General features: G+C 40.1%; 1 protein-coding gene across 3 annotated transcripts in view; it reads right to left on the minus strand.

Moving 5' to 3' along the window:
- Window positions 1–389: 389 nt before the first annotated feature.
- Window positions 390–26,440, minus strand: part of PSD2 (pleckstrin and Sec7 domain containing 2) — a 92,723-nt gene continuing 66,672 nt past the window's right edge. For all 3 annotated transcript variants that reach the window (XM_020799421.3, XM_078392521.1, XM_078392522.1), the window contains 8 exons: window positions 21,895–21,984; window positions 19,744–19,787; window positions 16,190–16,380; window positions 13,377–13,447; window positions 10,619–10,776; window positions 8,519–8,663; window positions 7,191–7,334; window positions 390–2,054 (listed from right to left, as the gene is read on the minus strand). In XM_020799421.3, the coding sequence (XP_020655080.3) occupies window positions 1,833–2,054; window positions 7,191–7,334; window positions 8,519–8,663; window positions 10,619–10,776; window positions 13,377–13,447; window positions 16,190–16,380; window positions 19,744–19,787; window positions 21,895–21,984 (1,065 nt within the window). In that variant the 3' untranslated portion in view covers window positions 390–1,832. The remainder of the gene's footprint in view (window positions 2,055–7,190; window positions 7,335–8,518; window positions 8,664–10,618; window positions 10,777–13,376; window positions 13,448–16,189; window positions 16,381–19,743; window positions 19,788–21,894; window positions 21,985–26,440) is intronic.

Here is a 26,440-nt window from a genome sequence, read left to right on the forward strand (position 1 = left end):
GGAAAGGAAAAAAACCAAAATGAAAAAAAAAATTAGCAGGAACCTGCTGAGGAAATTTTAAAATGAAATCCAGAAGATCCTTTTGAAGGTTTATAAAGGCTTTTGAAAAGTTCCTTCAAGGTTTTGGAAACATGTTTGATTATTTCTTAAAGAAGCGTGGGGTTTAAGAATGTTACAGTTTATCCCGGTTCTCACTGTCATAGGCATCAACTGTATCGGATGTAGGTGGATTGAAAGAAATGCTGGATCTAAAGAATGCCTTCCAGTCTTGAGGTTCCTCAGCCCATGTTGAACAAACCTATTCATTTATATCTTTCTCCACTTTGGGTAATTCAGCCCATATGGGTTCTGCTGAATTAAAAGTAATCCAAAGAAACACCAAGCACAGCTTTGAATTAAACTTCTTTATTAACAGGTTCGTCATCATTTATTTATTTGTACATGATTCTTAGTGCATCCTTTCAAATAAAACTATCAAACTGTACAAAAAAACCCAAAGAGATTAAAAAAGGGGGTGGCAAAACAGGGTGACCGCTTCTCAGTGGTAAGAAACATGGAAACGCAATCATTTATAAATCCTCAAAAGCAGCGAGAATCCAAAGAAATCTCTTTATTAACTTCATTTTAAAAAGCTGCAAAAATATAAACTGTAAATCGCTGTAATTAGCAGCTACAAGATCCTTTAAAACTGGAACTTGATTAACTGTGAACATGTCTAGAAAAGAAGATGAAGATGAATCAACCAGTAAATAAAGTGCTGGAGGTCTTGAAAATGCAGCGGAATCATTTCTCTTACAGCCAAAAAAAGGAACAGAAGCACAACATCCCATTAAGTGAGCATATTTATGCTGACAGCAAAGAATATGTACAGCTATCTGTGATCAGCAGCTCCATTCCCCACCCTCCCCCACACTTGTAGCTTGGCTTGCGGTTGCTCGAATGTCAGGAAGCAGAAGCAGAAGGAATGGGCACAAGAGAGAGAAGCAGCAGCAGCAGCAGTAGTGAATTCGCTATTTATGGCGGTTCAATGCATAGCAACAGCAGAGCCTGGATTGTAGCAAAGCTGGATGGGATTTTGTTACAAAATGGGAAGGGGGGAAAAAGATAATTAAGCTACTACAATTCAAAAACATTACTTAGCACTGCTAAGAACCCTGTATGTTAAAGATTTTTTTTTCTTTTCCAGCTAGTATTTTTGGGATACATTATTTTTTTTTTTTACAAAGTATCTATATGGCACTGAGTTTTAAAACTGGATCTAAGTTTTGGCAGTAGGGCAGGTAATGCAGTTATGGTGATGCACGTGTCTCTTATAGAACTGATGTGACAGTGGTCATCTGATTCAAAGTATATTCTGCCCTGTCCAGCACCTGTTAGTGTTGAAGTCTGTAGAAAGTCTACACATCTACTGCCCTTGCATCCCCTGACCTGTATACTATGGTTAAAAACACACAACAGAAACAGATTTGGTAGTGTCTCCATTGCCAAGGTAGTGTAGGAGCTGCCTAATTTCCATTTTTCCTAATGGAAAATCCAGGCATCCACAAGGAAAAGCAGCGGGTACAGATTGGCCTGGCTCCTCTATGGAAAACGTCTCCTTTTATTGCATGCACAGTAAGGAAACCTTTACAGTAGTCATACCCAGTCTGGTCAGTTTACAATCCTGAAACACTGAAGCACGAGGAGATAATTAGTGTAAACTAAAACTTCTTTGTCATTTTTCATTTTCTGTTAAAGTATTTACCTCAGGTACCTAATGTACATCTGAGAAATAATTGTGCTCCTAAGTCACAGTTGAGGAGGACCAGCTACCACTTTCTGGCTACCTCTGTTTACTGGTTGCTGGAAGGACTGTGTTCCGTAACGTCCTTGTCGACTTTACTGTTTACAGCAGGCAGCTGTCCTTGGCTTATAGAAGGACTAGAGTAAGTCTTCCTCAAGGAACTGTCTTCAGTTTCCATTGTGAAGAGGTTGGCTTCAATTTTTTCTAGGTCATCTGTCCCAGCTTTTATCTTCACATGCAGAAGGTTGATGTACGTCTCATAGCGGCTTTTCTGTGGAGGACAATAAAACAGAACAAAAAGCCTGAGAGGGAGAGTCAGGATTGTCCACATGAAAAGATAAGAGCCAAATGCTGGAGATTTCTCTTTGTGTGACCTGAGTGGTTTTTTAAAAAAATCTATCACCCTCACACAAGAGAAAAATGTTTTGGCTTTAAGGAAGGGCAAATGGTCAAATCGACTGTTTGGTCCCTTTGAGATTTGCCTGAAAAGAATCCCAAAATGGATTGCTGCTGAACACAAAGAATTAAGCATGTTTTTGCTACAGTACACGTTCGATAATTTGCAGAAAGGCCATTTCTGTTTATGTGCCAGGCTGTTTCAATTGTTGGTTTATTTAGATTATTTGGTTTATTTATTTAGATTATTTATATGTATAAGCAGCCCTTTAAGTACATTATCAGGTCATCTTTGCGTATCCTGTTGTGACACATTAATATCCTGTTGCATACGTCAGCCTGTATAATGAGAGTAACCTCTTTAGCAGTGGCAAATAGCGGATGGATGGATGGATGGATGGATGGATGGATGGATGGATGGATGGATGGATGGATGGATGGATGGATGGATGGATGGATGGATGGATGGATGGATGGATGGATATTACAAGGAGCATGAACCTTCCAGAGTGCAGTTTTTCCCCAAAGGGAAAAAATGATGGAATGAAGTAAGATGCCAGAAGTGAGTTGGCTTAGGAAGAAAGGGGACACCTTTTTTATGCATGTGAGTGAGAAAAAAGGGATAGTATGCTACTGCTACACATTTGAATGAGACAAAAAAGAGGGAGAACTCACACTAATCATGACAATTTTGTCTTTTATCCGTGTCTGTAGAATAACAACAGTTTATTGATTTATCAGCCAAAACAGAGTAGAAGCCAGATAATCATTACAGAATCACTCACTATAAATCATCCAGCATATGTAGCTTAACATCAGTCTCAGTGTTTAAATTTTTTTTGTAACATGAACAACAAAATGACAATGTTTGCAAATGATCCGCATCAGATCTTCCAGGAAACTGTTCCAGAAATGAAGTGGGTATTCTGTCCTTTGTATCCTTATGAATGTAATGTCAGTGGCACCAATACCACATAAGCACAAAGTGCCTTTCTGGTGTTTTAACTGGTATTAGCTCTTGCTAAAATGAAGGCTCTTGTCAATTTGCTTCAACAAATGCAATCATTACTAAGAGAAATGTTGAATCAGGAGTGCTCAGCTGCTCGTCTAAAGCTGACAGACTCTGCCTGCCAACATTCAAGATTCTCTGTTTTGTCATGGATCTGCCATGGATACTATTGTGCCTACATAATTCTACTTTGCAAAGACCGAGGAAAGAAATCTTTTGGGCCAAATCTTTTTGCCAAAAGATTTATGGATCACTCACAATCAAATCAATGTAGGAGTCTACAGCTTCACTTAGGGATAGACAGTTCCCAAGAGCATGACGCCAAGCCAAGCCTGGTATTGAGCAGAAGTCTACTGCCGTGTTCAGGTAAATTGTGCCAGAGGCACATTTAGGTGTGCCCAGAATGGATCACAGAAATGAAGATTAAATTCTTAACAAAGGGGTCCAGCCAATAATAATTTCAGTCCTAAGCTAGGCTGAGATAACAATATTGTCTGAATAAAGAAGTTCAGAAACCTCTGTAGAGGCCAGCTTTTGGATATTAGAACCTGTTAGATTCAATAGCTGAGGTAAATCTCCACAGGAAAGGTTCTATGGAGGGGGAAGGGGAAGCTAGCACATGCTGTCTCATTGCCCCTCTCCCCAGACATTTGGAGCCACATCTCACTTGGACAGTGGTCTGAAAGATAATAATATTATGAAAAACAACAATGGGCTAAATGGATAAATCTGCTAGTTTCCTCCACAGGATTTCTCAGAAAATTGAATCAAATACTGAAGTCAGTAAAAGCCACAAATTGTTTCCCTGCTGGTAAATTAGAGGGTTTTTCAGCAGCATGAGAGAGGGTCAGGCAGTGAGCCAGCAGAGAAGACCCCTCCTTGAAGCCAATCTGTTCCTTGCCAATAATATTGCAGAAGTTAAGCCAGTCTTTCAGTTTAATTGCATGGTAGGAAACACGTTTTCCTGATGATAGAAAGCAGGCTTAGGGGGAGGTAGTTATTGGGGTCAAATCATGTACCCTTCATAAAAATAGGAAAACTGATAGCCTTACTCCATTGGGAGGCAATACTAATCAACAAAGAAAGATTTTTCTTAAAAAGGGGCCCCTGGCTAGTACCTCAGACAGAATGCAGTCTGGTCCTGGCGCCATCACAGGGCACAACAGTAATGCTTATATGTTCTTTGGTTTCCTGTTGGGTTTCTAGAGACCAATAGGGAACAACCAGGTTCAGGGAGGGGATATATAATCTGAAAGTGTTCCATCCATTCAGTAGATAGCATATAGAATATAGGAACACAGAAAAAGGCACCAATCACTGACTGTCAGAAGGTTATCATGGTTGGAAAAGAGGAAGAAAGCATCTTCCTTTTCTGCTTCATCTTTTTGGCACATTGCATCATTCATAGATTCTTGGCTTTATAGTAAACATGGAGGGGGACAGTACCTGGTCATTGATCCTCCTGTCAGTAGTATAAATACTTTTATATTGCTTCTGAAGATGAAGGCAGTCAACAATGAACCAGTATTTCTCAGTGATCATCCCATGACACTGCTGAAACCCATTCTTAGTGACTGTTGTAAATCGTAAGGGGGGTTCTCAAAGCCTTTGTATTTCTGTAGGAGGAGCAGATATGTAGACATTGTCTGGTAGTACTGGAGGTATTCCTCTGATTTCATAATGGTAGGCAAGGGTTCTTCCATTCTACCTGAACATCTAATTTTGCTACCATTGGTCAGCATAAAGTAGCACAGTCAGAGGTGGCTTTTGTCATACTTAAGTATTTCCTTATACAATTTGTGTTGTGATTCCAGTTATAGGCACAACTGTACATCTTAGCTTGTCTAATTTTCACGTGGATGACAAGGAACTGCATTTCCCCCTTCTTTTTCTGCAAGAAGGCAAGATATTTTCTGTTGTTATGGCCTCACTTGGTTTTAATCAAATTGGGTAATTTATACTTGAATAAATGGAATTTATTCACTTGGAATTTGAATAAATTGCATGAGTTGTGCAAATTGCACAAAATCACAATAATGGATTTTATTAATCAGCTACTCTTTCTGGACTTTCTGGTTTCTTTATTTCTGAAATAGAAAGGAGGACAGTTTTGGACAGACTGTTCCAAAAGCATTTTCAATAAGCCTTGAAAGCAGGGAGCACTGCTTGCCCCACTCTTGACCTCAAAGAATGTATCATGTTGTGGGTTAGAAAACTCCTCATCATGAAACAGCCTACATAGTCAAGCATGAGGAATTTAGTGACATTTCTGTTCAGCACTGGTTAACAACGGATTCCATTTTTTTTGGTTGTTGTAAGTCACTCAGCTTTAGACCAACTTCTTTTCCAATAACATGGTGATAATGATGATTGATGACACTGCATGTCTAGTGCCTTCCTACATCACTGCACAAACTCTATTATTATATATTGCCAATGCATTTCTCACTTATGGTGGCCCTAATAGGGCTTTTGAGGTAAGTGAGAAATTCCAAGGGTGGTTTGCTGTTGCTGCCTCCCAGTACACTACACTTCCAGAGCCAAGCAGAGATTTGAACTCAGGTCTCCTGAGTCCACATCTAATACCTTCGTTATTAGAACATATGCTGGTGCTAACTGATGGTTAGACAGAGTATAAATGGAATAATAAGATGAGGGATAGCATGGGGATAATTTTTTAAAAAGCATACCTTACATACTTATTATAAATATTGCTGAGAAAGATAAAGTATTGCCTACACTTCAAAGTACAGTATAAATATGAACTATCACAGTACAGTAGTGAGATTAAAATTTGCCCTTCAAGCCATCCAATACAGCTCCTGTAGACAAATGAATGTTCTTTTCAAATAACAACAAAATGCTTGGATTTTTTTTTAAAAAAAAGTTGATAGAAGAGTTCACAGACATACCAATTCCTCCATGCCTCAGAAGGGCATATGTGTACACCAAGGATCTTGGCCAATCCTAGAGAAAGGTAAATCTGTCTCTTTCTGGCCATGTAGCTTTCACATACACTACTCACCCATGAGTCTATGCTGTTCTACTTCCACATTAATTTCTATTTTCTAAAAAGACTCTACAAAATTTACTTTTAGCTATACAGACTATACACAAAACACTATCTATACACAAGTGTCTATTTTAAAACTATTTATTATTAAAATATGCATTTCTAAGCCTTTCTTCTCTCAGAATATACATTGCTTCACTTTAAAGCCCAGAATGGCATTGTAGCATTTGGAAAGTACCAGATAACTAAACTGCCACTCCAGTCTGCACATTCGTTCAGGAAGTGTGGCTAAGATTACACCAAATATCCCAGTTTTCCAATGAACCCTAGGTTCCCAAAGACTCTTGGCTCTTTGTATCGCAGCCATGAACATAACTACAGACCCCTTCTTCCCTGCCAGACTCCTTGCCTCTTCTGATTTTAAAGAAGATCTAAATATATATATATTTACTTGTTACTTTAACTTTAACATTATTATTACGACCATAGATCAGCTGTGTAAGATACTCAAGGCTTGGCAGTGGCAGCTTTTAACAGTAAAGAAAATGGCCACCAGATCATAATTAGTGGTGGCAATCCAACAGCCATTTTTGGCTATTAAAGGCACCTCTCCTCAGTGCTGAGGTTTCCAAAGCTCTGAGCCTCAGAACCTGAAAGTGTGTGTGTGTGTGTGTGTCTCTGTGTGTCTGTGTCTGTGTCTGTGTGTCTCCCTCTGTGTGTGTGTGTGTGAGTGAGTGAGTGAGAGAGAGAGAGAGAGAGAGAGAGAGAGAGAGAGAGAGAGAGAGAGAGAGAGAGAGAGAGAGAATTTAAATATTCTGGTTGCTGGATAATGGCATCATCTGGCTTGTGTGGTGTAAAGTTGCACAAGAGTATTTCAGCCATGGAGTTGGAAGGAAGCTATTTCAAAGAGAATACTGGTCTCTGGATGTTTTGATTTCTTCCTTTTGCCCAGAGATTGTTAGTCATCTACAAGATGGAAGAAGTCTCACCTCAAATATTAAATAATGTTCTTTCAAACGATATTCTTCAGCCTCTTTGGATTTGAGGCCTTTCACCACGGGATGGAGTTTATGCTCAGTTAACTCATCCGCAATTTGCCTCATTTTATTTTCATGAGACTGCAGCTGCTCCTCCTGGAGAGGTGATGTGGAAAGAGAAAGATGTCAGAGGAAATTAAGACATATGCAGGGCATTTCCTGATGGCAGATATATTACTTTTTTCCAAAGATATTTGGGACAGAACCTTTCTGGGCTACAGCTACTAGAATCCCCAGCCAATAGAGCCAGTGGCTACCCTGATTAAGGAATTTTGGGTGCTCTAATCTAAAAAGCAGTTTCTCTTGATCTTCATTTCAAAATTTTTATGTAAAAATACATTTAATATCCAGCCAGCGCTCTCAAAGGGGACAGTTCTAGTCTCAGTGTCTGTCACTCTGGGGGAAACTACTAAGCCCCATCAGGACCCAGAAACACTGAAGTGTCTCCTGATCCCTCAAACCCCCTCCCCACACATACCATGTGCATTGATTTGAATGTCAATATTTATATATCCTACAATGTCCCAGAGCTTATTTATTCTGTGTGGGGATGGAAACATGAGCATCATCCCACAGTGGCTCATTACATCACATGGGATGCAGCTCCAAATTGGCTGTGGTGAAAACAGAATTGGGGAGAGCTTAGCTGAAGGTTGTCTAGAATGCCCAGTAGGCATGACAGCTTTGATAGGAACAAATTAATTTTGATTTACCTGTGGCAGTGCAACCCATGACTTTACTAAGGAATATAAATGTCCAATCCTTCCCATAGAGTGCAAATGCACAGGACTAGGTAGCAATAAAGGCAGGAATGAATTGGATGAATGGACAGAACTATTTCAGACTGCAGGTGGGGAATGCTATTATCCAATGCTTCTCAGTGGAGGCCAGGGTGGGGTGGGGAGATGTCCTGCAAACAGAACTTTAAAAAAATATACCGAAGATGATAGCCCAGTTCTTTCTCTGCTGCTGCACCAATTTTCCTTTTACATGGAAGTATTAAACAGGGGAGCATATAAAAATACAATAGTACATTCCACCTACAATATGAAATTCATTCTATCAGCTCATTGTGCTGCATGGACTAGGTTTTAGTTTTTCTTTAGTATTGTCTTTCTTCAAGTATAGAACTGTTCATGTAAATTACATTATATACTTTCCCTGGGGAATACCAATACTGATGTATGCCTGGCAGCTATTCTAATGTTACAAAGCTAGTTTCCTGCTCTTCATTGACACACAGAGAGATAGTGTTACACATAAACACACAGAAATTTTACCTGACAGAGCTTAGTTGTTGAAGAAGGCAATAGAGGACGGCAGAATTTCTTCATGGAGCAGATAGCAGCTGGAAAGGCAGGGGCAGAAAAAATGGCAGCCACCAAGTTTATTCTCAGTATCCAGGACAGCATTTCTCCTTTGCTTCTGTGGAAGGAAGGAAGGAAGGAAGGAAGGAAGGAAGGAAGGAAGGAAGGAAGGAAGGAAGGAAGGAAGGAAGGAAGGATACCCAAATAAAAAATGGTTAGAGATTGGGGCTAAATGCCTTTATCTTTATAGGAAAGAGTTGGTGCTTTTATCTTTCTCTTTGCAAGTAGTCCTTTTGAACTTTTACAGCCTGTGAAAAGAAGCAAATGTTATGGTCTGGATATTCAGACCATGGGCAGCTTCTGGCCCAAGGGGAACCCCTCATCTGATGGGTCACATAGAAGCTGGAGGTAAACAGTTAATTCATCCTTGCCTCAGTTTGGAGCAAGGCTAGCAAAATGCATCCCCCAGATTTCCATTAGTCTTAACTACTGTGTTTCCCTGAAAATAAGACAGGGTCTTATATTAATTTTTGCTCCAAAAATGCATCAGGGCTTATTTTCTGGGGAAGTTTTTTTTTTAATGTACAACAATCTACATTTATTCAAATGCAGCCATGTCATCTTCTGGTTGCTGCACAAAGCTGCACAATAGTGGAGGGTGAGGTTTCATTTAACTGGGGCTTATTTTTGGGGTCGAGTTTATATTACAAGCATCCTGAAAAATCATACTAGGGCTTATTTTCAAGTTAGGTCTTATTGCCATGGAAACTGGGTAGTACAGACTATTATGTGCAGTGTTTGGAGTTGCAGTTCAGCAACATCGTGACAATTTGCCTCTCCCCCCAGTTTACAACTTTGATGCTTATCTTTACATGCTGAGATATTAATGGGTAACTAGTTCATCTCTCCTAATATCAGGAACGTATGTCCTCTGCACTTGAAATTAGCTACAATGAATGTACAGTATCTCTCTTTAGGAAATGTTAAACGAACATCTGCATCTTGAGGAAGCTACACAGAGCAAATATTAGCAATTCAATCTGAAAATCGCCATGGCGTTTATGAGAGTGGCCTGGTTCCTTACCAAATGAGAGGCATAAACTCATTGAAAGGACCTGTTAACAGTCTCCGATTACTCATTTGGGAAACCAGTCACTATCCTTAATAATCATCATGTGCCATCAAGTCAGTTCTGATTTATGGCAACCCTTTTTCAGGGTTTCTTAGGTGGAGAATACTCAGAAGTGGTTCACCATTCCCATCTTCTGGGGAGCATCTTGGAACTGTGCAGCTTGCCCAGGGCCACCCAGGTTAGCCCTTCTGCTAAGAGGCAGGGTAGGAAATCAAACCCCCCAGCATCTGGCTCCACTGCCAGAGACCTAAACCACGAAGCTATCTTGCTAGCTATCACTACCCTTGGACTAGGAGAAAAGGTGACATAAAGCTGCTCATTGATTGCACCACATCTCTGGCTGAAATAATTTCACATAGATATTGTGTAGCACGAAAGCAGGTCCCTCCAGCACCAAGGTAATTTTTATTAGATAGAGAGCAGGAATCACAGACTGACTAGTAGAAGGCTGAGGGGAATTTCAGATATCTCTTTCAGTCATTTAGTTATCACTTTCTTTCTTCTGCAGCTTTTCTCCGTGCCTCAGCAGCACCCCTTGCAACGAGCTTCAACCTCTCTCCCCCTCCCCTACCTTATCGAACGGTAAACAAATGGTGAACAAACAAATAAACCAATAACTGCATTTGTTTTGTCCTCTAGAGACTGATTAAAAAGATGTGAAACTCTGCTGTGGGGAATGTAAGAAAACTAGGTGTAGATTTCTCTGGGAAAGAAGAGAAGACCATGCTTTCTACCCCTTTAGCTTTGGTTAAAAGTGAGGCCATGTTTCATTATAAGAAAGAGAACAACTGATTCAGACTAGTGAGCGGCAAGGGTGGGCATGCCATGTTGGCTGGCTGCCTGGAGGCACTCTGCATGTATTTGAAGGCACTTTCACCATATTTCTTATTGGCCAAAAATAACCAAAAATAGCCGAGCACTGGCTATTCTTTGGCACTTACGGAGCTTGAAAGAGGAACACCCGCCAGTCTGCTGTCTTCAGCTTCAGCACATTAGATTTTTTACTATAATCAGAGGCTTTTGTGGCTAAGGCATGGTGAATTCGAATGGCATTCTTTAAATCTACTTCAGAAAGTTCTTTGTCAGGTTTGTATTCATCCTGCGAAGGAAAAGAGAGATAAGGACAATAATGCAAGATATAATCAGGCTGAAAGGGATTTACTTGGCTTCCAAAATTATACCTGGGAGATGTTTATCTAGTTTCTCCTTTAAAAAAAACCCACAAACACACATCTCAAGTGAAGAAAATAAATTAAGCATGAAAAGAGAGAGGAAAAACTCAAGAGGCATCTGCCAAGGGGTAATACAGATTGTATGGGAAAAGGTCAACAAATAGTGACTTTGATCCAAAGGACAATGGGAGCACAGAATTCATTTGTCAGCACTCCTCTAGAAACTACTGAGTTAGTACAGAGGTCAGAATTTCTGCAATGCCAGACATTTTGATTGGTAGCTCCCATCAGATGCACCCAGGGATTATGGGTATTGTTCTCCAAAAAATCTTGTGCACCCACTCTTTGAGTTCCTATGCAGTGTGCAACTGCATTGGAAAATACTTTGCAATTTGCTCTGGCATTTGCATAAGGTGAAGTATTTCCCCACCCCACCCCAATGATCACACAATGTAAAGATCAATGCAAATTAGCCCTCAATTTTCCCTTCAACTCCAGATCTTTCCCCTTGATGCTATGAGCTTCTACATTTTTCTAACTGCATTGGTTTGGTATTTGGCCTGTGGGTTCATTTGTTTCATTCTATTAAACAACTGGGGGACATGACTTTGTGTAGTTTTCTGGTGAGGTAGCAAGTCAGGATGTGATTTTTTTTTGGCATTGGGATCACCCACCACACAATCTTTCTCACGAGTCCCACCTAAGTATTTTTTGTTTATTTTTTTTTAAGACAAAGTGTTAAGTCCAGTGCTATATCACCTTATCACTGCATTGCTACATTAACTCTGGCTAACTCCAGCAGACTACAATATTTCCATGGTACATGTCTATGTTTGTGTATGGTGAACTTTGCAAAACTGTCCCTTTTCCCCTTCTGTTGTACAGTTCTTTACACAGTCCCAATGGCTTGACAACAGGCCATGAAAGGAGAACTGGAGATCAGCAGGAGGGCGGTACCAAAGGGCTGTGGGCACAGATGAAAATGCATTGGATTGAGGGACCATTGTGGATCCTGCCATTGAAAAACCTGGGGGCCTTCGTGTGGTCATCTATACCAAATGCAGTGGCAAAGAAGACTGTTAAGTCAAGCCAATGCAAAGCCAAATGCCACAATCGCTGGCAAGGCATCGCCTTTGGCCAGTGTGATCCGTCCTTGCTATCCACCCGGGATAGAGCGAGGCAGCCTTTAAAGTCTCACAATAATTTGTGTGAGCGGCGGGAAAGCCCAGAGTACTTAAAGGGCATTCCCCCTTGCACCACCCTCTTCTTTTTCAGGCTGCCACTCGCCCTCCCTTTTTCTAGTGTGAGTTTTTCTGGTTGCCTTTTAGGGGCCGGATAGGAATTTTTGACCTTCATCCTGATTGGCTCTTGGATGCGGGGATTTTTCACCTATCCCACACTGGATGAGGGTTGTTGGCATTTTGGTGGATAAATTGTGGTCACATAGGCAGGTGGTGCGGAAATAACAGGTATTTTTAGTGTGATCCAATTGTAATATCAGTTAATCCAATAGTGCATCTGACTTCCCAGCACTGCGGATCATGCGATTACAGTGCCTGTGGTGGGAGGATGTGCTGGGCCACTGCTGGACCAACAGCCACCAGCAAAAGATGGCTTGAGGTCTGGAGATGTTTATTAGTGGCTGGCCAGGTTCCTGCTGTCTGGAGACCACTGGAACTTGGAGCCGGGGACTCGCCCATTTATGGATCAAGGGGTATCACCTTACCCCTGCCTTTCACCTGTTTCCACACTACAGCAGGCCCCCTCTTTTGGCAAAGGATTGTCATTTTTGTATTTGATGTTATCAATAAAGTGGCCCATATTTAACCCATATCTTTGTCTCACATCTTTATTCTGAGGTTGGGATAGCAATTGCTCTAATTCATCTTGCTGATGTAGTCACACCCTAAGAAAATATTTTTTGTATCATTGCACCTTGATTTATGTTACGTTATTAGATGTACAGCATTATGTACAATGTAGTGTGTTGGAGTGGTACATTTGCAGGTGTGATATGTCCTGAAGGATCCATCTTGTTTGATTAAATCCCCCAGATGCCGCATAGAAAAAAGGAAGAAGATCATGTCCTGCAAAATTAATAAGATTGTGATAATGAACATTTTGTTCTATGCATGAACAGCCACTTGCACTGATGCTTGCTCATTGAGGGTTTAGGGACATGACAGAATCCAAATCTTTATATACAGGATACATATGACACTCCTCTCCAAATTTCCTCACATTATTGCAGCAGAGTGAAAAACCAGAAGGAATCTGTTGCTTTCAAAGCCTGCCTGGGAGCTTCCAAGGCAGCCTCTTTTCTATGGAAGGCTAGAGAAAGAATACTGGCTAGCGGGCCACCTCAGGCTGAGCCATCGCAGTGCAGCTCCTCCTAGGTGGCTGGCCTTCTAGCATTCCTCCATGGTGTATTTTGCTTTATGTAGAAACCCTTGCTTTGGTGAGACATCCTGTCTTGTAAGTAAACAACCCTACAGCATTATCCAATGGTGTGGCTGGCCACCTTTACCTTTTGCAAATACAGGATGGTTCCTTTAAGCACAGCATAAAATTTCTTCCACCCTCTTCGTCCTCTGGGAGCTGAAAAAACAAACAGTTAAACATTTCTTTTCTCTTGATTACAAGGCTAGAATGAAATATCACAAGATACATCAGGACTCGATAATGACAGTAAAACTCCTCAGACAAAATAAAAAAAGTCCTTAACATTAACCATTTTACCAAAAATTGTAACATTAATCTGCTACAATGGCCAAAATCCTCTTGTATAAAGTTATGTCCATGCAAACTGATGACATCACCAGCCATGGGATTTTATTGGTCATTAAAAGTTTCACACTCCCTCAGGATCCCTTTTTGATGGGGGGAAGCCTTTGGAAGCCTCAGAACCGGGGGAGACTTTAATACTCCACTGCTGGGATTGGGACTGTTGGCAGGAATTTGGGGCATTGATCCCTCCTCCTGCACATACATATGTTTTAATACTATGTTTATAAAAATATTTTAATAAGATGTTTTAATAATGTAGTAACAAATGCAAATTTATCTTTTAAAGAAATTAAATAATTTTAATAATGTAGTAACAAATGTTTTAATAATGTAGTAACAAATGCAAATTTATCTTTTAAAGAAATTAAATAATTTATAATAGCGCCACTCTCCAAAACTACCCTAAGCTAACAATACAGAGTGAAATGTAGTTTTCCGTGTATAAGATACCCCCATGTATAAGACACCCCCACTTTTCTAAGCCAAAATTAAGAAATCTAAGTGGGGCTTAGCAAGTGTAGGGGAAAAGGGATCAAAGCACTGCAGGATCACTTTGATGCCTGCTTTCCCCTCCACTTGTTTTCCCTCTCCTCAGCTTACTTCCGTGTATAAGATGACCCTCAATTTTTAGTCTAAAGTTTTTAGACAAAAGTATAGTCTTATACATGGAAAATACGGTATGTTGTTTAAAAGGCTGGATAACTCAGTGGGTTAGATACTTGGTTTCAGAGTCAGAAGTTGGAGATTTGATTCCTCACTGTGGCTCCTTGACAAGGGCTGGACTTGATGATCCACAGAGTCCCCTTCCAGGTCTGCAGTTCTAAAATTATCATTATTATCATTATCATTGTTGTTGTCATCATCATCACTGCTGTTTAATCATGTAAGCAGCAGCTTAGTAAGGTGTAAAGAATTAATATTAAATGAATTATTTCCAAGCTCTTATAACAACAGTATGTCTAAATTAATCTACAACTTAGATAGTGAGGACAAGTAGGAGTAAAGGATAGCAGCCCACAACACAGCCCCATTGATTTCCACATATCCTTGCCTGTGAGGGTTTGAGAGGAAAGGAGGGCAAGGCTCCTTTGTGTGTGTGAGAGAGGAAGAGAAGTGTAGTCTTCTGCACCATGTCATTCCCGCCACCCAAAGCAAGGCACTCCTCAGCAGTTTTCAAGCACAATAGATGAGGGCAGCTTCTGAAGCAATATTTTGGAAAAGGGAATATATTCACACTGAATAGTCTGAATATATTAGTTGCTTGGAAAGGATCAGTTTTGTGTCTTCATGCAAATGCAGGTATATATAATAAGAGGCCACCCCAGCTCTTGGTTCATGATAGGAAGGGGTGAGGAATGGAAAAGACAGTGAATCCTGCAGACTTAGAAGAACATAATTGATGAGGCAGGAAAAATAAATATGGTGCTCCCTCTCTATGATACATACACACACTGCTAAAACATGCAGATTGTTATTTACATCAAAGTAGGAAGTAACCTCTTAACTCTCTTAAATCTCATTTATAGTCTCATTATTTTCAAACCTAAGACAGAAGTCAAATGCTAAATCCCTGCTTCTTGACCCACCATGTTCCAAATCCTCAGGAATTAAAATGTGGTGCATTATTTTATTCTGGAGCCAACATGTGCATCTGTGCCTCTAGGGAGAAAAGCCAGCCTGTGTGGCCTTGGAGTAGAGTATTCTCTACCTGGGAAAGACCTGAAAAGGGTCGCCATAAGTTAGAACAGACTTGACAAAACATGATTATTACCATTAAAATGTGCATGGAGTGTGTGTGCAATTTAAGGAATATTTGCCATAGGCATCCTGGCCAAGAGGTCACCCCTTTAATCTAGCACTAGGCTCTGTGTGATTAAGAGCCCCTTAACTTCTTCCCACATAATATCCAGGAATCATTTTGATGGAAAACAGGAGGATCATGTACCCTAAACATTGTTTGGAGATATCCTGTTGTACATGTGGTATATGGCAGTGTTTCTCAACCCTCAGGCTTTCTGATGCTTTGGAGTTGAGCAGTGCCAGTCTAAGGCTTCTGGGAGATGAAATCCAGAATATCAGGGGGAGCAGGAGGATGAAAACCACCGGTCTCTGGAACACTTGTTTAAACATGTGTCCCTTTAAGGATCAGTTTCTAGTTAGGTCTAGAAAAAGAATGGAAGCTCTCTTAAATTTTTAATTGTGGGCCTGCTTTGTTGTGTTTGCAGCTTTGTTCTTGTTTTAACCTTTGGTTTCTAAAGAAAGTTAGATAAGCTTCCATACTCCCTCTGGGCTGATGCCTATACACAACAAAAAGGAACCAAATGCATATTTGGATCTAAAAGTCACTAGAGTACAGTGGGAAGAAACCAAAATAAAGCAGTTTTCATGCAGCCACATTTTAAAAAAAGATGAAACAAAGAGGGTATCTTCCATTTTTATTTGCAATTTGCATCACGGAAGAACAGGGGGTGGGGGCTATCCTTTCAAAAGCCTTTCTGCCCCCTCCATTGTGCTTCCCTTGCCTTTCTCCCATGTCCCGCTCATAACACCTACTTCTTTTCCCGTCCATATCAGCGTGTGTCTTCCGCGTCAGGATGCCATGCTTGTAGGTAACAGCATTCTGGGCCTGGGGAACATCCAGGAAAGGATTACTGCCATCCACTATTCTTGTCATTTTCTTGGCACTGGCACCAACTTTATCATCCACCAGTTCTGACAATGACTTTCTCAGTTCATCTTCATCACTTGGAAACAAAACCAAAGAAGCAGACAAATTCAGCTGAATTGCACTGAAAGTGAAGCGTCGTTCTTTGGAAATGCTGTGCATTTTTAGGGGAGGAAAGCAGGTCCCAGGGATCAGCACTAACATCTGTTGCTGTCAAAATGTCACTTTAACTATAGTCTGGAGAATGGTGGTGGCTTCCCAGCAGCTGCTTTCTTTTTTGCAAGCAACCTGGGAATGTAGCCACCCAGGAAAAGGGTGGAGATGCATTGTCTCTGTCCTTTCATCTTGGGTCTGCACCCAGGAAACCCTCTGCGGGGGAGCAAAGGCCAATCCCTACCCTCAGACTGCATAGAATTAAGGAAGTCCTCTGTGGCAGGAGCTTAGACTTTTCAGGATGGAACCACCAGAAGCAACTCCCCTCCCCTGCAAATAGATCAAAATTATAATCACCACTTATTGCCCACAATTGCTTCCACCAGTACTGCAGATAGTCTGGCCAGAAACCTTGAATGAGATTTCCATAAAGAAACTTTGGCAGTCAACAAAGTGATGACAGGAGTTCTCCATTACAACCGGCATCTCACCAACGTTTAAGCTCTTGGAAGGGAAGAAACCACTGCAGAAGGGAGAATAATTGGGCTTTGGGGCTATTTCCAGAGCTTAAAAAAAAAAAAAATCTCCATATCTCTATTGTTTCCCTCTTTTCCACCTTCTGCCAAAAACTGTGCTGATATATACTAAGCTGAACAGCTCTGAGCTAGACCAGATCTACAGCTGAAATCTCTCCTGTTCAGACTGCTAGTCTAGAAAGTTGACTAGCTCTGCACCTTGCTTAGGCGGTTTTGCCCATTATGGAGTAGTGTGATCCAGTTCTGTTTTCTCCCATGAAAAGATGTGCCACTCAAAATCAGTGGTCACCCATCCCCGCTGTTGAAAATGCATAATGTCCTCCTTTATATGTTATACCAGTCGAATCATAGAAGCAAGAACTAAGTTTGTGTTTTTGTTTTAGAATGTTTTTCTATAAAGTGTGCAGCCATCAAAAGGGAGCTGACAGAAGGGCCCGCAGCTTAAAGGTTGATTAAGACAATGCTTGTTCTTAACATCTGCAGCGTGCATATTGTGGCTCATGTATGTTCATCCTGGACAGTATCTGACAGCAGAAAGACAAGGACTCCCACCATCTGGCAAAAGAGCTCACTTCTAAAAGCTCAACTGCTGAAAAGTATTGCACAGTGTCTTGTTTTATTATCCTTTACAGGAGAAATTCTCCATTCCAGAAATCATATTCTTTCCTTAAAATGTGAATGAGTCACTCACTTGCCTCATGTATTTTTAGGATGGCATTTCTTACTATCCTTGTCTGTGTTGATTCATTTAACCTGATGCTCAGATGCCCTTTCTCTGAACTCCCTTATATAATTTCTCCCCAAATGCCCAAGATTTATACACAGCCAAATCCATGGCTCCCTCCAGTGGATTATTTTAATTAATGTTTTAGAGAGATGTGAGCTCCTGTATTTTCCTGAAATGAAACAGATATCAGGAATAAGCCTAGATTTTGACATCTACCCCAGAAGGGAGTTTTTCTGTCATTTCTCCTATTTGCTGAACATTTTAAATTAGACATCCATAAAATGTCTTACCCAACCATCTGGATTTCCTCCAAGCTCAGGTGGCTTCAGTAAATTTTACTCCGTTCCTTTAGTTGTGACCTGCACAACCCGTAGCCCATCAGGTCAGAAGGCGCTAACAGCTCCTGATGGGAAACTGAGGCTTCCCAAGTCAGCCAACAAAACACAGGCTTCTTAAGCCTTCGGGGAGTTGCCATACCTGGCTGATGAGGTGCTGCTGGTTTGATAGGTCAGGCATGGGAACAAATATCCCCGAAGGATGAGATGGGAAATGTATGGCCAGGTGACTGGAAAATTGAGGCCAGTTGCCACAAAAGCAAGAAAGAACATCATCCCACCGCTCAGCTGTTGCTTCTTTTTAAAATCTCTTTATTTTGGGTGCCCAGAAAGTCCCCTTGAATTGACAGTCTCAGACCTACAAGAATTTTGGTTCATTTTTGAACTTGGCAAGCCTAGTTTTAAGTGTGCAGGATTCCTTTGATGTTCTTGACATGGCCATAATATAATAATGCCTTTAAAAAGGCAGTATGTGAGAAAGGGTGAACAAGCCAGCATATCCCTCTCCCACCTGTTTTCCAAGGTGGTTGAAGAAAAACATGGAGAAAAACATAGCTGAAAAGTAAAAGAGGGGTGTGGTAATCATTATTGGAAAAGACCGTATGCACTGGAAATGTTTTTGTAGTTGAATAGTTTTTGCAGGTTAGAGATACTACAGCCCCAGATCAGCTAGTAGGGAACAAACAGCAACACACTCCTGAAAGCAGCTGGGCAAAACCAGTTGATACTTGCTTCATCTCTGCAGCTGTTTGATAGATATAAGAGTAAAGTGTAAGGGGGGGTATCTTTTATGACTTGAATTACATAAAACCAAGAAAAGAAGTTGGAACTCTGCCTCTTCTTTTCAGTGACTGCAAACTGAGCCCACAAGTTACTTTTCCAAACCAGAACCCAAGAAACTGCAACGGTATCATTAGCTATGTCTCAACCTAAATGATGTGCTACAGTATTGTGGGTGGTATGGAAAATAAGTAAAATACCATACTCAAACATATAACTTTTTAATGAATACGTATATGTTTAAAATTAAATAACTGATTTATATATGGATACTCTTTCCTCTCAAGTCTCCAGGAAATGGCCACCAAAATGCACAAAATGTCAAGAAATGTTGTATCAAAAATGCCGCAGTAACAACTGAAGAGTAACTGCAGATTCAAATCAATTAAAATGATTCTGGCTGAAATCCTTTAGTACGTTGCAACTAGAGTAGGCCCACTAAATCAATGGGCATTTGGTGAGTCAACTCCTTTGTAAGTGCCATTGATTTAGTGGCCTACACTAGTTGTGAATGGCAAATGGATTTGTGTTTGAAGCAGTGTTAAAAGAAATAACTGCATCTTCAGCTACTTAAATTTCTGTGTTGTGTGTGAGGGATTGCTGTGGCCCAAAACAGATATAGTAAACACTCAACAATACCTGCTTTTCTGAACAATGTTTCCTTTCTCTTTCTGTTCAGCTGAGCATAGCAAAAATTGTTCTGTAGATCGGCTCTTAACGTTTCTGTTTACTATTGGGAGCAGAGTTTATGACTATGTCTTAAAATTGTTTAGCTCCTACCATAAAATAAGTGGATTTCTGATACTATTTTTTTCATCTGAAACAAAATCCGAGAAATGTCAACTCCTTCCTTAATGGAGACAGTACCCTTACGCATGCATATATGTCCACATATACTTAAATATACTTACATAGCCCACTCTAGCTTTTCATTTTTTATTGAGTTATACAGGGCCTGTAACAAAGAACACAGAGCCAGTTATTACAGTTACCAGATTCACAGAATATTCTTATTCCTTACTTTAGATGGTATCCATCCATGACTGGTATGGTACTGGATCCTCACAACGATCCTCTTTAAATTGGTTTGTTAGGATTTGGGAGTAATTCAAGAAATTTGCTGTTTACGACAAAGGGCAAGATGGCATTGTTCCTTGTCCACCATTTCAAGTACAAAAGCTGGGAGCTGGGAGAACCAGACTGAGAGCTGGATCTTACATTAACAGCAATGCGGTAGCATCCTTCATTTCACATGAGGGCAGCAGGTTTAGAAGTTAGAGCAGCTCATGCAACTCTATCCTCCAGCGCCTCAGGGATTCTTCTCCCTTTCCTACAGCATCTGCCACTGAAATGGCTTCCTCCCTCTCCCTAATGCCAGAACTCCTCCATCTCCCTCTGTCATAGACTTAACCATAAAGAGGTCTTCTTGTTTTTTTGTGTTTCTCTTCTCTATTATCCTTAGATTTTTGGAGTTTCTGTTTCTCTTTCCAGAATGGATGTGTCTTTCAAAATGTTACCCTGAGATTCAGTTTTCACAGTTCTGGTTTTGAGAAATCCAGCAATGCAATTAAAAAAAAAACTTTAAAAATAATGTTACCTAGCTTAAATGGCCTCTCCTTCTTTCGTAATGGACCAGATCTGTAAACCTGACGCATATGCAGAGATGGCAATGTTAGCAGGAAAGGGTCACATAATAAGTTGATCATTAATACTCTGGAAAAACCTAATCAAAATATGTTTATGTTGAAAGGGGGAAGTATTTTTAAATGGGTGTTTAAATTTATGTTACTATGCTAAAAGCCTTACAAGAATGAAAGTTAAAAAAATCCAGTTAATGTTTATCTTCTCTCCCTGCCCTTTTGTTCTGAGCTTTGGAGAGAAGGAAATAGCTGCATAAATTTTTGAAAATGGCGTTTCTCGCCCACTCTACCATAAACTCTTCTCTTGCATTTCTTTTATCTGTCTATCACAATCTCATCTTCCTCCCTCCCCTTTCTATTAGGTTCCTTTACTTCTCACCAGGCTGGGCAATGCAGAGCATAAGAAACAGGAAAGTCCAGAAATCTTTCTTGTTAGATATGCTGAAGGTGCTAGATCTGCAATAAAACCGATTTCTTTAGAAACTGAAAATACAAGAATCAATCTGAGATGTGTTGATGTCAGGTTTCACCTCCGGGGAGATAAAATCATTGTTTATATCCTGAGTGGAAGGATGTGCCCAGAAACATGGAAATTCCCATATCAGAGAAGCTGAAGACTCAGGTTTTCCTAAATTTTTCAAATTTTGAAGATTCAGCATCTGATTAGGATGTCCTGTTTACATATAGATTATATTATTTACTGTTGCAGTGCCCAACATTATTTTATTATTTGAATAAATAAGTTGTATTTTTATTTATATCCTTTTCCCCTCAGTGAGCTGAAGGTGATGCATCATTTTTCTTCCTTCCCATTTATCCTCATGACAACAACAACCCTGTCAGGAAGGTTACACTAAGAGAGAGAGAGAGAGAGAGAGAGAGAGAGAGAGAGAGAGAGAGACGCAGGCAGGGAGGGAGGGAGGGAGGGAGGGAGGGATGGTTTGGCCTAATATCATCCAGTGATTAACTCTGTGCATGATTTGAACTATGTCCAGTGCCCCAGCTCAGTGTTCTAAATACATCTTTAGATTATAGCAAATAAATATATTTCAAAATCATCTTTGACCCATATTTCAGCTTTTCAGTTCAAAACCATTTGTCTTATCATTTAATACATTAGTTTGCAGCAATTCCTCCCTTTGATTCTAATCTTGTTGAATAATTGAAATTAATCACAGCTGCAAAACACATTTACTGTAGCTTTGTAAAAACCCCAAACGTTCTTGTGTTTGTAGAATAAAGTGTAGTGACTCAGGGATGGTGGTTAGTGCCACAAGAGGTGTACCAGCAGAGGGCAGGAGAGCAGCCATAGTTCATTTTAATCATTTACTTTTGGTGCCTCAGCAATGGATACCTGTGTTTCCAACCATAGCAGTGAGGCTCTCTAACTGCTGCATTCTCCTTTTCTGGATATAACATTACCTTTAGCAGATCTTTTGAAAAATCTTTTCCATCATTCAGTCCATCCAGATTTGCTGTAAACTGTTGGCAGGACATCTTTTTCCCAATATTCTGCAATGGAGAAAAGCAGATCACTGGATACCTTAATTTTTTTTTTTTTAATCAAACCTTCTAAAATGTTATAGATGATATATCATTGTGGAGAGAAGTGAGACAAAAATTAAATGGATTGTTAAACTTAAAATTAAATTAAATTGCCAAAATTAAATCTAAAAGGATTGTTAAATCAAAAAACTTAAATGAATTGTCGTGCTTTACTGCTTTGAATGCGTTTTAATATTGCTTTTGTTTACAGTTTCTCAGAGTAGTGTTTCCTTTTTTGTATTTGTGTATTTATTGTTTTAGCTTTAAATGTTGTCTTTTAATTATTATGCAAGCTGCCTTAGTTCCTTTTTAAAGTGAAAGGTAGGGCAAAAATATTTTAAATAAATAAATACTGTAAAATAATGAAAATGCCTCTGTTACAATCTTTTGTTATAACAGACCAAACTCAAAGAATGGTGATACAAAACAAAATGAGAAAGAAAGAAGGTGTATGTGGGGGTGGGTTCATTCATGTATAAGTATGTGGAGAGAATTCATTCATGTATAAGTTGCCATGCTTTTATTGAACAATGTCAACAGTATTTGCAAATCTATATGAAATTAATACATCTTGTGTACAGTCTTCCTAATAGGCCTTTTTGCTACCTCCCTGGCCTCTTTCCGCAAACTCTCTTTGAAATGTGTGTGTGTGTGCGTGTAATACTGAAGATGCATGATTTGCTCCTGAATTTTTGAATGATGAAGTCCAAAATACTGAAAATCAACAATGACTTGGTGGGTGCCTTGTTCAGTTTCAAATGCCCAGTTCTGGATCGTAGGCTTTGCTCATATGTTGCTGAGAGCAACACAGTCATCATTGCACCTCGGTGCTCCCTATCTACTTCGAGTAGCATCTCCCACTCTTCCAGCTGAGGCAGATCAGATGGGGATATTGCTGGGACTGGGAGTGACACGAAAGCCATCCTGAGACTCACATCATCAGGCCTTGCAAAGAACAAGACAACTAGACATGACTTATTAAACAAGAGAAGAACATAAAACCATGTCCCAACAGATCTGGAATGTTATGGGACATACTGAAACAGGACGATACAAGGAGGTTTATGACACTGTTCTAAGACCTTGAATAGGCAATGGCATCCTACTGAGTAAGATCTTTGGTTCCTTCCGCTCAGTGTTGTTGACACTGATTGGCAACAGCTCTCACTCTATGCCTTCATTAACAACTATCTCCAAAGCATGGAAATAAATACAATAAATAAATACTGTACATGGAGACACATAGGAGAGGTAATAGAGGATGTGAACAAAGAACACAGGTGATATAAGCTTCCCTTTATGCTCATAAGTAGGGAGAGGATTTCTATGACACTTCACATATTCTCTGCAACCTGCATTTGAACCCATAAGCATGTTCAAACATGTTTATGGGCAATCTGGCCTTTCTCACCAGATTAATCATAAACATGTTCAAACCCTACCCATAACCTCAAACATAGGTTGCAAAAGAAAATATGACACATCATAGAAATCCTCCCCCCTACTCAGAAGACTATTCAGGGATTTCCTAGAGTTCATCTTATGTACCTCTTTTATTCTCTATTTTTCTTATGTGTCAAATACTGTAATTCCAACATATCACAGTGGCGGTACACAGTTTTACCACATTCTCATAAGGAGGGAATTTTGTCTTGTTAGCTTCAACATGTTGGTTTACACTTAGCCTGAGCTTTGGAGTTTATGTACAAAACACCGAAGTCCAGGACAGTGCAGGTGACTTCAGTCGGGAACATAGGCAAGTCAGGTATGACCGGGGCTTGGAAATCACAAAAGATTTATGTACGGTCTTCACTCGTATTTCTTTTGAGCAAATGGATACGATGATGCAACAAGGTCTATTTCAAGGCATCCCGGTGCAAAATAGACTTTGTATATGCATGGCAGTCAAAGTAGACTTCCCTCATTTCTATTTTTGCACTGCATTGATCAATCATGATGCCACTTCAAAATATTTTTTAAAATGGCATCAACTGAGTGATGTTCCCCTTCCCGCCTGTCGTCTAAAATAGCTGCTTGAGTTTTACCAAGCAGAGTGAACACATCTAATCAGGACTACCAGTGGATAGATGCCAAGTGATGCTGAAACCTGGGGGACAATTGTTTGAGGTAAAGAATTAAAACTAGGTGTGCCTTCCCAGACTTCAACCCTGCTGCTCCACCTTCTCACCCACCCACCTCCTCTTCTGGCAATGGATGCTGCTCCTGCCAGCAACACTACTGGGGGCTATCATTTTGCCTAGCTGCTGCCTGGCACCTCCGTACCACACCACTCTTCCCCCACTTTTCTGTTGCCACTACATGCCTCCTTAAGCTGCCCATTCAGCCTTGCTGCTTTTTCCATTCCTTCCCACTATCGCGTTTCCTTGCCCAGCCCAACCACTGCTTTTTCCCCTCCTTCCTGCCACTATGCACATTCTTGTTGCTCTTTAACCTCCAAATAGGGAAAACAACTGAAAGGACCATAAAGAGGCACCCGCTCTCATGGCAAAGGAAAAGAGCAGTGAGTGAGGATTTGAGTTGTTCCACGAGGACACAAAAACTGTATGACGTTAAATCAATTTCTAAAAATCAAAAACAGCTCCCAAATTAATTCATTGATGTAGTTGTACCTTTACATGACTGTGAATACTTTTAGTATGTGCTGACCAACAATTACTAAGATGATTCCATATCTGCATCCTAATTTAATGAAGTCTGAGTGTGATATATCTGACTGGCTCTCTCTGGGAACTAAAGTGTTGTAAGGGGTGCAAGAAACCTCTTGTATTTTAAAACAAAAGTATATTACAGTGGTGCTTTGCAAGACAATTGCCTTGGGGAACGAAGACCCCGCAAGACGATTGGTTTTGCAATCCCCTATGGTGCCTCGCAAGACTTTTTTTTCCCTATGGCTGTGCTTCACAAGACTTTTTCCCCCCCAAGACCGATGCCTCGCAAGATGAATAAATTTCATTCTCTTGCGAGGTTCCCATAGGGAACATCGCAAGACAATTTTTTCGCAATATGACAATTTTTGCGGAACGAATTAAAATCGTCTTGTGAGGCACCACTGTACTTCCCTTTCCCAGCTTTATCCATCCAAGTAATACAATCTTTAACATATATTTCTTTTTAAAATCTTTCAGTACTGATTGTTTAAGATATTGGCCATGCAGACAAAGCCATGCTATCTCCCCTTTGAACAGTTAAAAAACAAAAGCGAGCTAAATTTCCAAATTTGGATTGAGGAAAGTGAGTGTCAGAATAAACAGATCATTTTTCTTCTTAAGGGTGAATTGCTTCTACATACACAACAAGCATTTTTCTAGTGAAATCTCAGACCACTTATAGAGGCATTGTTGGGGGAAAGCTATAACACTGGAGCTAGCAAAGTGTGGGTGTGTCTACACAGGAAAATTATTTCTTCTTGGATAAGCATAAATAAGGCTAGAAAGGGTTATTAGAAGTTAGCTATGGCATTTAGATTGATCCATTCAATAATGTACTTTTCCAAGTTAGTTTTGGGATGAGAAACTACACAGGAACTAAAATTTGTCCAGTTTTCAAAAGTACAAAGTCATGCCCCTGCAGTCTAAAATGAGTTCAGAGAGGAAACAACGTTCTTTGTTTATTTCTTTGGAAAAATTGGTAGAATTGAATTGAACATGACAAAAATAAAAACCATTGAGGGCAGAGACAACAGATGAAGGCAGAAGAAAGGATTACAGAAACCTAGCTGTATTGTCAGCAACTTGTTCTCAACTGGATGTTGTTTGAATGTTAAACCTGCTTTACTGAAGAGAGAGGTCTATTTTTTATTTTATTTCCCCTCTTTGGAGGTGGGGTAGTACTTGGATTTTTAAAAAGTGTTCACAGCAGAGACAACAGGAGAAGAGGGTGAAGAAAGACTTAACTCCATCAGAAACCTAGCTGAAAAATGAGTTACTCCCCAGTTGGATGTTGTTTGTATTTTAAATCTGCCTTGCCATGGATTTAGCTGTGAGTAGTTTCTTAATCAGCACTTCAAACAAGGCAAAGAAAATACTGTTTTTTAAAAAATTAGTCTAAGTGATTCAATACATAGCAGACTAAAAAAAAAATTCACTCCCTCTGCTCCTCTGCCAAGGAGCAGGGGAAGTATTCAATTTTCCAATATCCTGAAGTGGCTTGCTTATTAAACCACAGAAAGATGCTGGAAACTGACAGTGGAAGGAACTTTAATGGCTTAAGGCTCACTTCTTTGTCTATTCCCAGCAATCATACAAATTTGTCTATTCCCAACAATCATACAAATTGGAAATGTACCAAAGTGGAGCGAACCTACCCTCATCGAAAGAGTAGAAACCCATAACAGGGGCTCAGAAAAGTGTGGGGAGGGGCACTCCGGGGATGAATTGGTTCACTCTAGCAATTATGTTGTCTG

This window comes from Pogona vitticeps, chromosome 4 (genome assembly GCF_051106095.1).
Source record: "Pogona vitticeps strain Pit_001003342236 chromosome 4, PviZW2.1, whole genome shotgun sequence".
NCBI classification, from domain to species: domain Eukaryota; kingdom Metazoa; phylum Chordata; class Lepidosauria; order Squamata; family Agamidae; genus Pogona; species Pogona vitticeps.